Raw genomic sequence first — 13,216 nt, 5'->3', positions numbered from 1 at the left:
CTATGAAGGTCTTTGGCTAAATCCCATGTTCTCCACCTCTTCCTCATTTCTAAATACTAATGACAATATCTTCTAAGCAATCCCTCCTCCTCTAGCTCTCAAGAGCTCTCTATTTTGGCATCTTCCTTACATCTCCAGCCTACTGTAAACATGCCCCATAAAATAAAGTAAAAATAAAAATTAAAAAATAAATAAATAAAAGCAAAAATAAAAAGTCTCTATTGTTGTTCAGTCACTAAGTCCTGTCCAACTCTTTGCAACCTCCACAGACGCCAGGTTTCCCTGTCCTTCACTATCTCCTGCTCAAACCCATGTCCCTTGAGTCGGTGATACCACCGACCCATCTTATCCCCTGTTGTCCCCTCCCTCAGTCTTTCCCAGCATCAGGGTCTTTTCCAATGAATCGGCTCATGACATCAGGTGGCTAAATTATTGGAGCTTTGGCATCAGTCCTCCAGACTTCAGTCCCATTCCCACCACCACCTGGAGCCACTTCCCTAGAGAATGCCGTACCTGCCCCACTCAACTCACCCATCTCCCCTCAACTCACCCATCTCCCCTCAACTCACCCATCTCCCGCATCACCTGCAAAACTGCCCAATCATTTTTGCTTTTTTCTTAAGTCTCTTAAGTTGTGGACCAAAATGTGTCTCCAGGGGGCTCTTTTATTAGTCTTACCCTTGTCTAGGGTCCCATCACCATCATCTAAAATATGCTTCCTGTCTCTCAACCCCTACTCGTCCACTCTTCCTAGACTTAGGACGTGCCCTCATTATTTCACACGTATAGCATTTGCAATACACGCCTATTTGGTTTCTCTGTGGCAGTTCTCTTCCCCTTTCAACACTTTCTCCAGACTGCTGCTAGAATGACAGGCTAATGCCTCTGCAAAAACTTCTCAGTGGCTTCCAGGAGTCCACAGAAGAAAGCTTAACCTCCCTCGCAAGACCCTTAAACTCCCAACCACTGCTTGAAAACTATAGTTTATACTCCAGGACTATCAAACTAAGCTCAGTTCACTGTGCCTAGAATGCTGATTTAAGAAACAGTTCCATGTGCGCTTTGCCTAGAATGCCTTTCCCTGACACCTGTCTACCTAGCAAGACCCCAGGCATCTTTTAATTCGAAACTCAACCCTCATCTCCTCTTTCAAGCCTTTCCTGTTGTCTCCATATAGTGTCCAGCTATGCCCTCTTTGCTAAGAGTGAAGTAGAGAAGCCTCGTTCAGACATCTATTAAGTCTAATTATGTGTGTCTCCTGGGGGTGTTCCTTGAGGGAGTGGTCTTGCTATCTCTTAAGTATTATTCCAGCATTCAGCAACAGGGAACATTTTCACTTGCTAATGCCCTGGAGCACAGAGCTTTCTCTCAGAATAAGTCTCCAGGTCCTGAAGGAAGAGAAGGTCATGTTAATAACACCACTGTAAAAAGACTACAAAATGGCACGGGAGTGTACAATAACAGCAGAATAGAACACACTCCCTGTACTTCTTTCATTAATTTCGTCAAGGGTTTTCGCCTTTACTGTAACTTGACTAGAGAAGGCACTTAGAAGAGTTTAAATGAACCAAATATTAACCAGCCTCTGATGTGCAGGCTGACTTTATAATGGCCCTTGACCTGGAAATACAGGTGCATTCAAATATACACCCTGATAAGAAAGGAGGAAGAGAGGATAGAGTTCAATGACTCAGAGCCTGCCAAGTCAAAAGTTCCTTGCGATAAACTCTAAAAGGATGCAATATTTTAGACATGGTTTGAAAAATGCTCATCCTTGATGATTTAGAAATCTTAACACAAGTGGTTACACATGGCACCATCTACTCATAGAAAAGAGAATCCAGCTAGCTATGTATTAATGAAAACTAACAGAAACATAGAACATATATTGTGTGCATCGTGATCATACATATTCACATGTTTGTAAATTTATGGATAAATTAAGGTTGACAAACCTAACAGTGCAGCACTTATAAATAAATATGCAGCGTTAACCCACTCACAGTTAGCTAGAGACAACAGTTCCGATGGCTCCGATCAAACCAGAGAAGTAGTTTTTGTTTTAAATGTAGTATTAGGGCATTAAGAAACTAATTACTTCAAAAGTTATTTTATGGATGGCATCCTGAACATGTTTTTTTCTTTTTAAAAGCTTGTTATTTTCTCCCAGTTAAGGAAGTGATCATGGGGAAGCTGGTATTTCCTTGGTTCTAAACTATACCAGTGCTAAAACAAAACAAACCCCAACCTAATTAATTCTATTTTTGGTCTGGTTTCCAAGGCAATTTTCACAAAAACTATTCTCAGCCCACCGTTTTCAGATTTGTAACATCAACCTTCAGTAGCCAGAAACTGTTACACTTTGTGTAATCCCTTGACACAAGTTCTATCATAGATCACTTTATTCCACCTGCCTCTCAAGGGTCAAGGGAAAAAAAAGGATCTGTCTTCCCATTGATTTTCAAGTTTCTTTCCTAAAATCACTGTTGTGGGATGTGTTCCCACCTAAGGTTTATAACTTTGGTTACCTCAAGTTCATCAGCATCAAGTTTCTGTGGAACCCTCCCTAAACTGGAACTGTGAGTCTCAGCTGTGTCCAACTCTTTGCCACCCTATGGACGCATGTGGCCTCTATCCATGGAATTCTCCAGGCAAGAATACTGGAGTGAGTGGCCATTCCCTTCTCCAGGGGATCTTCCCAACTCAGGGATTGAACCTGGGTCCCCTGCATTGCAGGCAGATTCTTTACCATCTGAGCCACCAGGGAAACCCTTCTCAGCAACTATACAAACAAGAAAAAAGGGAATCGGGAACAGTTTCTAGTTCCAAGAGGCCACTGACCCGACCTTGAGCAATCAACTTCACTTCTGTAATACAAACTACAGTACCTGCTTTCAAAAAAGAATGCTTCCAGAATTACCTTCCATGCTTTGAGTTTCTAAGATAAAATGGAATTTAATAGAAGATTTTATAAAACAATCTTATTGCCCGGCCCAATTTCCTAAACGGTCCAGGATAAAAAAAAATTTGTAAAACTGGACTCTCCCCCCCGCCCCCGCCGCCCAAATTTCTACTTGCACCACTGTATTACCAAATAAGCTGAAGTCTGTCTCTTTCCAACTTTTTAAAAAGCATACTAGCATTATATCTACTTATTCTTCAAGGTAAAGTAAAGGCAATCTGTAGAGATGGAAATTTTAAAAGTCCTTATGAATTCACGTTATCAGGTCAGATGAAATCCACTGGTAGAAGTGCATTGTCTGCCGCGGACTTAAAAGAAGCTGGAGGGTCACAATGTGGTCAAGTGTAGGAAACTCTCAAACCTCTGAAATCTATCATTCTGAGAAAGGACAGAGGAAACGAAAGTGCTGATGGGGGAGCGCGAGAAGCCAAGCGTCAAGGTCCGATGACAGGTTAGAAGGGAAGGTGCGTGTCTTAAGTTTAATCCTAACTCTCCCGAGAAGAGGTGAGGCGCGGCTACTAGAGACGCTGCGAACTCTTAGGGTGGGAGGGACCATCCCGGTTCTAGCGTCGGCCGCAGACCCCGGGGAGGAGGGACTGGAATTGCAGAAAGTAAACTGGAGTCAAGTTGAATCCTGCAGCCGTCCCGGGAGCGGCCGCGGTCAGCCCGAGAAGCGCACCGTCGCTGGGGTCCGGCTCCCACTGAATTTAGCCGGGCGGGAGCGCGGCGCGGCCAGCAGCTTCACTGGACATTCCGCGGGGCCCCACCCTCGCTCCCTCCCTCCCAGGTGTCCCGGCCCCATCGGGACGCAGCCCGGGACGCGGGGGCTCTCCACTTACCTTGTCACTGGTGCTCTCGGTTTCGTGGTCGCCGCCGGCCGCCTCTCCCTCGCGGGGTGGCGCCGCCGCCTCTCCCCCGGGGCCCGGGCCGCCGCCTCCCCGGTGCCTGAGTTCCCACATCTCCGGCTCCAGCGCCCCCGAAATCCGAGCTTGCGCGCGAGGTCTCGAAGTCCCGCCGAGCCGCGGCCACTCACACGCCTCACCGCGCCCGCCCCCCGCACCCCACCTGAAGACGCCGCTGCCGCCGCCGCCGCCGCGCCGGGTCACCCCCAAAACGGCATCAACGAGCGAGCGCTCGTGGCCGCCTCCAGCGAGCGCGGCGCCGGGGGCCGGCTCGGGGAGCCCGGCCCGAGCGGAGAAGGCGGGGGCGCGGCGGAGGGCGGCCGCTGGTTGCCAGGTGCGCGTCCCCACGCGGAGGCCCAGGTGGGCGGAGGAAAAAGGACCGGGAGGGCAGGAGCAAGCCTGACCCGCTTCGGCGCTCCGCCGGGGCGCCCGCCGCCCGGGCCCTGCCACTCCCCGCCCCGCCCCCCGGCCTCAGCAGTCTGCCGCTCCCGGCCCCCTCCACCTTTCTCCCGGTTCCTGCCTCCAGCAGCCAGGTCACGCGCCGCAGGCCCCACCCCGCCCCGCCCCTCTGCGCTGCACTGCGGTTCCCACAGCCCCGCCTCCCTCGCCGGGGTGACGTCATGGGTCCCGACCCGAGGCTCCGCCCCGGCCTCCTGCGAGCGCGCAGGTGGCGTGGCTCCGAGGCAAGGTGCGGGCTGGAGCGCGCGGGAGGAGCAAGGAGGTGGAGGAGGGTCGAGCTGCTCGCTCGAAAATGAGGGCTGAGAACTTGTGGACTCGCCACGGAGCCACTGGGGGGCCGGAAGAACTCCTCGAAGGCCGCCTGGTCAGTATTGACCGCGCTCGGCCCCTACCCCTTCTCAGGGCTCTCCGGCCGCGGCAGCTTGACACACCTCGGCGTTCAAACCTCAGAGGTTCAGGAGGCGTCCAGAAGCAGAAACCTGTCGGGCAGGATGAACCCGACGGCTTGGAGGCATTCTGCCCGATCTCACCACCTGCAAAAATGGGAGCTGCGTCGGCCTCACTGGGCGTCCTGGGATGAACTGCTTCTCCAAGGAATTCGAAGATTGAAATCTCTCCAAAAACCACTGCCTAGGGTCTGGAGAGAGAACCAGGACTCTGAGATGCCACCAGGTGCGGTTGCCAACCAGCTAATCTCTAAGCAGTCATGGACCTTGAGCTGCTAAAGTTGGAACAGGAAGGGCACAGGATCCGCCTTAATTCCCTTCCAAATCCTGTTAGAAGGTGATTAGTTTTCTTGACACGTATGTACCACCTGGTCATTACTGACAAGCTGACACATGGGACGAGGGGTAGGGAGGAGACAGTCCATCACACAAATAGGACAGCATTTAGTAGAACACACTTATAGAAATAAATCAACAATATAAAATCTCTCAAGGTCATTACTGACCCATTGAAGACAAGTAACGTGGTTCTGAAAACTGAATAACAAGCAGAAATAAAAAGTCAAAAGTAGGACGCACTGAAAACCAGGGCACAAAGACATTACTTTCCATCATCAAACAGATCTTTAAAGCTCTGAGTTCAGATCAGGTCGTCATATTTTCAAAGGGACAGAGAGGAAAATCAGTCTTCCGGGAAGAGCAAAAATAACAAAAGATATGAGAAAATAAGTCCTTTGAGTCACAGTCATGGTGTGGTTATCCTTAAGGAATGGACGACTATACGGTGACTAGTTTAATCCATTGTTCTTCATTTCTTTGGAGAACCAGAGATGAAGCACTGCCTGATTCTCAGGAACATGAGGTTGAAGAGACTGATGAAGGCAGTGATGGAGTCTCCCATCTGAGGTCTTGTTAAGAAGCGTGAGTTCTAGCTCCACCAATGCAGCTAATTAGGTGTGGCCTTGGATAAGTCATTAAGCCTCAGTGTCCCCAGCTATAAAGTGGATAGTTGGGAGGATGGCCTTTGTGGTCCTTTCCAGCTTACAAATGATTCTATGACTAAAGCCTCTCTGCATCAGATGCCAGTCCTTCCTTGCTCCCGTGGCTCAAGAATAGGGGAGCTGATATGGCACTCAAATGGTTTCCTCCTTCCCCTAATCAACCCAAGAGCAATTAAAAATATTTATTTTTGGCTGTGCTGGGTCTTCCTTGCTATGCACGGGCTTTCTCTAGTTGCACTGAGCAGAAGCTACTCTGTAGTTGCGGAGAACTGGCTTCTCATTGCAGTGGCTTCTTTTGTTTCAGCTTGTGGGTTCTAGAGCACAGGCTTAGCAGCTGCGGCGCTCAGGTTTTGTTGCCCTGCAGCATGTGGAATCTTTTCAGACCAGGGATCAAACCTATGTCCTCTGCATTGGCAGGTGCATTCTTAACCACTGGACCACCATGGAAGTCCCTACAAGAGCTCCATTGACTTTGTTCTGCCTTTGCTGTGGGAGGGGGAAAAATGATGAGAAAGGTAGTGAGAAGTGGCAGGAGGGAACAATAGCGGGCAGGAGCATGTGCCAGAAGAAACAGTAGTCCCAGACCAGGAAATGTGGGCCCAGGTATTCAGCCTGCCAAAGGAAATGGCAACCCACTCCAGTGTTCTTGCCTGCAAAACCCCATGGACAGAGGAGCCTGGTGGGCTACAGTCCATGGGGTCGCGAAGAGCTGGGCATGACAACGATTGAGCACAGAGTGGTTTACTACTTTATCTCGCCCGTCCTTAAATTCTACTTCCTGTGTTTCAGCACAGATGGCCATTTCTTTCTGTCTTCAGTATACTTATTGCTACTCATTGAGAGCTTACACTGAACCGAGACAGCAGAAACGGCTTTCTGTTCATCCTCACGGCGCAATCCCTTGCAACAGTGCTGGCCCTCACGCTCATGCAGTCAACGCTTTTGTGGAAGAAGTGAGTGAAGAAATGAATGAACAGCAGAGGTACAGCATAACCAGGGAAAGATATATAGTATTTGCATTTTAAAAATAAAAGTCTATATTAGCCTTAGAAAGGTATTCACGTGTCTTTGTTTTTCACTTGATATGAAAAAGATTGATTTTAACATGTATTAAAAGGGGGTTATAGTAATGACTAGTACATTTTATTATTTTAGGTGTATTATGCTGTAGTCCAGAGAAAGCAATGGCACCCTACTCCACCAGAAAATCAGGCAAGAGTACTGGAGTGGGGTGCCATTGCCTTCTCTGGACTATAGCATAATACACCAACCACACTGGCCTTACTGAGCCCTATGGTGTCAGACTTCCTCAATGTCTTTTCTTTTTCATTTTTATCTTTCGTTTTCCTTCATTCAAGGAGCTTACCTTCTCAAAGTTTCTTACACTTAATGTTCTGTGGTACAAATTCTGGCATGTAAATGTTTCTAAGGTCTCACCTGTTAGTTTTACAAGAGTTTAATCTGCTAAAGGGCATTATGTAAACTCTGAGCACATAGCCTAATCACAAGAGACACTCTGCCAATGTTTCTTGGTTGATTTATAGATTTTCTAGTATGTTGAAATGATTTATAACTCTGAGTGAGGCATTTGCTAGAGGGGGAAGAAAGAGTGCTAACTATTTATATGATTTTTATGAGATTTTTTACCTTCTCCTTTGCCCAAAGATGAAGGGATCCCTTATCACCCTCTTCCCTGAGTACCCACAATGTTCCCAGACTGGTAAACATTCCCCTCTTGTGTGGGAATTTGAGCTGCTTTCCACATCAGAGGCACAGAGGCGCCCAACTGGAATGTCCCCGGCTTGCCAGTGTAAGAAGGAATCTTCCTCAGCCAAGGTTTCTGGTTGCTTGGACACCCACACTATAGCTTTTGTCGCTTGATCTGTCTGTCTTTCTCTGTCGCTCTCTGTCAATTCAGTCTGTAAATCAGAGGTAGAAATTTATTTGTAGCTTTTTAGTTTTATATTGGAGTATAGCCAGTTAACAATGCTGTACCAGTTTCAGATGAACAGCAAAGCGACTCAGCCATACATATGGATGTATTAATAATCTGTCAGTGAAGTGTTAGTTGATTGGTTGTGTCCAACTCTTTGCAACCCCATGGACTGTGACCCGCCAGGCTCCTCTGTCCATGAGATTTCCCAGGCAAGGATACTGGAGTGGGTTGCTATTCCCTTCTCCAGGGAATCTTCCTAACCCAGGGATTGAACCCAGGTCTCCAGCATTGCAGGCAGATTCTTTACCATCTGAGCCACCAGTGAAAGTGTAAGTCACTCAGTCATGTTTGACTCCTTGCAGCCCCATGGACTGTATCAGTCAGTTCAGTTCAGTTTCTCAGTCGTGTTTGACTCTTTGCAACCCCATGAATCGCAGCACGCCAGGCCTCCCTGTCCATCACCAACTCCCGGAGGTCACTCAGACTCACATCCATCGAGTCAGTGATGCCATCCAGCCATCTCATCCTCTGTCGTCCCCTTCTTCTCCTGCCCCCAATCCCTCCCAGCATCAAAGTCTTTTCCAATGAGTCAACTCCTCACATGAGGTGGCCAAAGTACTGGAGCTTCAGCTTTAGCATCATTCCTTCCAAAGAAATCCCAGGGTTGATCTCCTTCAGAATGGACTGGTTGGATCTCCTTGCAGTCCAGGGGACTCTCAAGAGTCTTCTCCAACACCACAGTTCAAAAGCATCAATTCTTCGGCGCTCAGCCATCTTCACAGTCCAACTCTCACGTCCATACATGACTACTGGAAAAACCATAGCCTTGACTAGACAGACCTTAGTCCATGGAATTCTCCAGGCCAGAATACTGTAGTGGGTAGCCATTCCATTCTTCAGGGGATCTTCCCAACCCAGGGATCAAACCCAGGTCTCCCACATTGCAGGAGATTCTTTCCAAGCTGAGCCATCAGGGAAGCCCAAGAACAGTGTAGTGGGTACACCCAGGAATCAAACTAGGGTCTCCTGCATTGTAAGCAGATTCTTTACCAGCCGAGCTACCAGGAAACCCCGTCTAAGCCACCAGGGAAACTCCAAATACTTATCAGAGATAGAAATGTGTGATTTCAGGCAACCAGAGAAACATTTTGTGGTAAATTATTGAAGGACAACTTATGTGTACATCCTTATTTTCAATGAAACTGCAAAGGAAAATAACAGTGTACCATCAATTACATCTGATTATCACAGGAGCAAGTACAGGTGTATAGAAAGAACCAAATTTTATGTACAGGCAACCCCGGTTTCGGGTCTTCCCTGATGGCTTAGCACTAAAGGATCTGCCTGCAATGCAGGAGCCAAAGGAGACACAGGTTCGATCCCTGGATCAGGAGGATCCCCTTGAGGAGGTCATGGCAGCCCACTTCCAGTATCCTTGCCTGGAGAATCCCATGGACAGAGGAGTCTGGTGGGCTACAGTCATCAGTCAGGTAACTTAATTCGTCTGTGCCTCAGTGTCCTCATCTATAAAATGAAGATAATAAGGGTGGTAATATTTTCCTCCTAGCATTCTTATGAAGATTAAACTGGTACCATACATAAAGACATAGAACGATGCTTGGTCCTAATGAAGCACTCTACAGGTGTTACCCATTATTGCCATTTATATGATTAAAAGCTGTGTTTCTTGAGGAAAGCAATATTCAGCTTTTAAACTCACTAAAGCTGCAACACCCCAGAGGACTTTGAAGAAAAAGGGATATGCTGACATTGCTTTGGTAAGGTGGGTACAAATTATGAAATGGGGTAGGGCAACTTTGCAAATAAGTACAAGGAAATCATCAGTCTATCAAATTAACTAATTTTTGTCACAGTAAAACTAATGAAATTGGCATTTCCTATTATTAAGTGGAATCAATTTACTACCATGTAATTTGCATATGTATTATGACTGAAGAATTCCTTCCATTTCTAGTTTCTCCGCTGAATCATAGTAACTGAGCAAAGTATATTTTGGTGATTTAACTCCTTTATAAAACAGGCAGTATATTCCTTCTATGACTTTGTACATTACATTCTAAAAGAGTGGGTGTATGTGTGCTTTTGATACTGCATGATTCAACTATTTTTTAATTGTTGAACATGGCTGGATTTGGGTTTCCCAGGTGGTACTAGTGGTAAAGAATATGCCTGCCAACGCAGAAGACACAAGAGAGGCTGGTTCAATCCCTAGGTGGAGAAGATTTCCTGGAGAAGGAAATGGTAACCCACTCAAGTATTCTTCCCTGGAGAATCCCAAGGAGAGAGGAGCCTGGTGGGCTATAGTCCATAGGGTTGCAAAGAGCTGGACACGACTGAAGAGACTTAGCATTCATGGTTGGATTTATATCCTTTTTGGAAATGGTCATTTAGAGAAGTGGAAGACATTGGTAACTGTCCTTAGAAAAGCTAAATCACTGATTTGCTGCAAATTGTATTAATTCTCTCTGCTCAATTAATTGCTGAAATCCAGAAGTATCAATCAGGTTCTTAGATGCAAGTCTGGCTGACTTAGGAAGACAAAGAATTTATTGAAGGATAATGAGGAGCTCACAGAACTCTTTGGAAAGCTGGAGGACCCAGAATAGAAAACTGGTAGGAACAAAGGATGCCAAGCAGTAGCTAGGACCATAGTCAAAACCAAACCAGCCACCTATGGCCAACATTGCTAGACCCACTGGGGCAAACCATCACAGCCTGCACCATCACTGTGGGGGCACTCGCCACTGGGTCCCATTGTACCATAGCTGACCCTTTCCACTTGTGTTTTACTTACAAACTCTTGTTTAGTTAAACTTTACAATAGGAATCATTTCTTTATAATATGCAATAATAGCCATAAGATCTCTTTGTGAAAAAGACTTACTGATCAGAGAAATAAAAGCTATACAATTCCTGTTTGTTACAAGCCATCAAATACCATGTCTCCTTTAAGAATTACTCTTGTAATTTATATTTTAACTGCTCTGAAATCATAGTGTGTCTTATAGTCAATAAGAATAATAAGTAATCAGAAAATGCTGTTTTATATTTTAATTGGCCACTGTATTTTTCTTAGCAGTACACAAAATAATGGTGAATTTTTAAAATGATGGCTTAATTGAGTTAATGAAGTACAACACTTTAAAGATTGACTCTTGTTGGTTAGGAAGATCACATATCCTGGATTTTTCCAGATCCTCCCAAATTGCATGTGTTTCTTTTTCAGTAAAGAGTATTTATCAAACATATAACCATGTATAATAATGGTTTTAATATTTTATTTTTATTTTATTTATTTATTTTTGGCTGGGTGGTGTGGCATGTGGGATCTTAGTTCCCAGTGCAGGGATCAAACCTGTGCCACCTGCATTAGAAGCATGGATTCATAACCACTGGACCACCAGAGAAGTCCCATGATAATGGTTTTCAACATCCAAAAAATCTTTTCCATGTCTTTATGTTCTCATAGCAAAAAACAAAAAGACACATTTTGCTAGACTTTATAAAGCCTAATTTTTGGCTTAGAAAATATCATCAGCAAGCATGTTTCAGAGATTATTTCATTCAGTTCAGTTCAGTCACTCGGTCGTGTCTGGCTCTTTGCCAGCCCATGGACTGCAGCATGCCAGGCTTCCCTGTCCATCACCAACTCCCGGAGCTTACTCAAATTCATGTCCACCTAGTCATGAGTCATGAGTCATGATGCCAGCATCTATTTTATTCCTGCATATTACAAAAGACTTCTAAAATTATATGTATTTTTAGTACCACCTACTGTCTGTCTACTGGTTCCAAATCAGGAAAGGAGTACATCAAGGTTGTATATTGTCACCCTGCTTATTTAACTGACATGCAGAGTACATCATGCAAAATGCCATGCTGGATAAAGCACAAGCTGGAATCAAGATTGCCAGGAGAAATATCAATAACCTCAGATATGCAGATGACACCACCCTTGTGGCAGAAAGCAAAGAGGAACTGAAAAGCCTCTTGATGAAAGTGAAAGAGGAGAATGAAAAAGTTGGCTTAAAGCTCAACATTCAGAAAACTAAGATCATGGCATTTGGTCCCATGACTTCATGGCAAATTGATGGGAAACAATGGAAACAGTAAGAGATTTTAGTTTGGGGGGCTCTAAAATCACTGCAGATGGTGATTGCAGCCATGAAATTAAAAGATGCTTGCTCCTTGGAAGAAAACCTATGGCCAATCTAGACAACATATTAAAAAGCAGAGACATTACTTTGTCAACAAAGGTCCATCTAGTCAAGGCTATGGTTTTTCTAGTAGTCATGTGTGGATGTGAGAGTTGGACTATAAAGAAAGCTGAGTGCCAAAGAACTGATGCTTCTGAACTGTGGTTTTGGAGAAAACTCTTGAGTCCCTTGGAATGCAAGGAGATCCAACCAGTCAATCCTAAAGGAAATCAGTCCTGAATATTCATTGGAAGGACTGATGTTGAAGCTGAAACTTCAATACTTTGGCCACCTTATGCAAAGAACTGACTCATTTGAAAAGACCCGGATGCTGGGGAAGATTGAAAGCGGGAGGAGAAGTGGACAACAGAGGATGAGGTAGTTGGATGGCATCACCAACTCGATGGACATGAGTTTGAGTAAGCTCTGGAAGTTGGTGATAGACAGGGAAGCTTGGCGTGCTGCAGTCCACTGGGTCACAAAGAGTTGGACAAGACTGAGCAACTGAACTCAGCTGAACTGTCTGTTGACCCTCTTTGCTCACAGTTTGATTTACAAGAAATATTTTTATCATATATTAAGAGATTTAATTGATTTGCTTCCTAAATTAATAGCCTAAATTATTATGGAAAGTAAATCAGGCTCATCCATCCTCTTAACAACAATAATTAATGCCTTGATCATTTAGTATCATTTTCTGTATTTAACTGGGATGGGTTGATGTATGGGAGTGGGACGGGGCTGTGGCCTTCACTGTGCCCTCCAGACAGTTGAGAACAGCCTAGAGTAGGAAACTGATTAGAGTATCTTCGGGTGCACCAGAAGAGGTTGTTAACCTAATATGCTTAAGAAGGACCTGTGTTTCTGCTTTTCTCAATAAACCTGGCTTCAGCAACACACCACTCAGATTATTGTACTGCCTTGTTTAGGGAACAAATGCCAAAATGCCTTACTAACTGATTCTGCCAAGATATTTCCAGTCTCTTTGAGGAGAAGTTAGTGGTGCCATGAAAACATTTTATGCAAGGACACTGAGATTTTTATAAGGAAAGACTTTCAATTACCTTACTTGTAAAGCAGCTTTAGACAGGCTGGTCATTTGGCACACTTGTCAGGAGAATGAATGAAAAGTATCACTTTGTGTAAATATGGATTAAATAAAGTACTGAAAACTATGCAATCATTAACATAGATTAGCAAAGAGGTTTATACATGTTTCAAAACACCAAGAAAATTAATATACCAATGTCAGGAAAAACTGACAAAGCTTCAGAAATGAGCAAGTCTCTGGCT

At 45.2% G+C, this 13,216-nt stretch overlaps 1 protein-coding gene across 1 annotated transcript in view; it reads right to left on the bottom strand.

Moving 5' to 3' along the window:
• The window catches only part of CDS1 (CDP-diacylglycerol synthase 1), a 74,731-nt gene extending 70,315 nt beyond the window's left edge, over window positions 1-4,416 (bottom strand). The window contains exon 1 of the mRNA XM_069594589.1: window positions 3,802-4,416. Coding sequence (XP_069450690.1) covers window positions 3,802-3,921 — 120 coding nt within the window. The 5' untranslated portion in view covers window positions 3,922-4,416. The remainder of the gene's footprint in view (window positions 1-3,801) is intronic.
• Window positions 4,417-13,216: the final 8,800 nt, after the last annotated feature.

Source organism: Ovis canadensis, chromosome 6 (assembly GCF_042477335.2).
Source record: "Ovis canadensis isolate MfBH-ARS-UI-01 breed Bighorn chromosome 6, ARS-UI_OviCan_v2, whole genome shotgun sequence".
Taxonomy (NCBI): Eukaryota; Metazoa; Chordata; class Mammalia; order Artiodactyla; family Bovidae; genus Ovis; species Ovis canadensis.
Note: the sequence above shows the minus strand (reverse complement) of the source record. Positions and strands in the feature narration are given on the sequence as shown.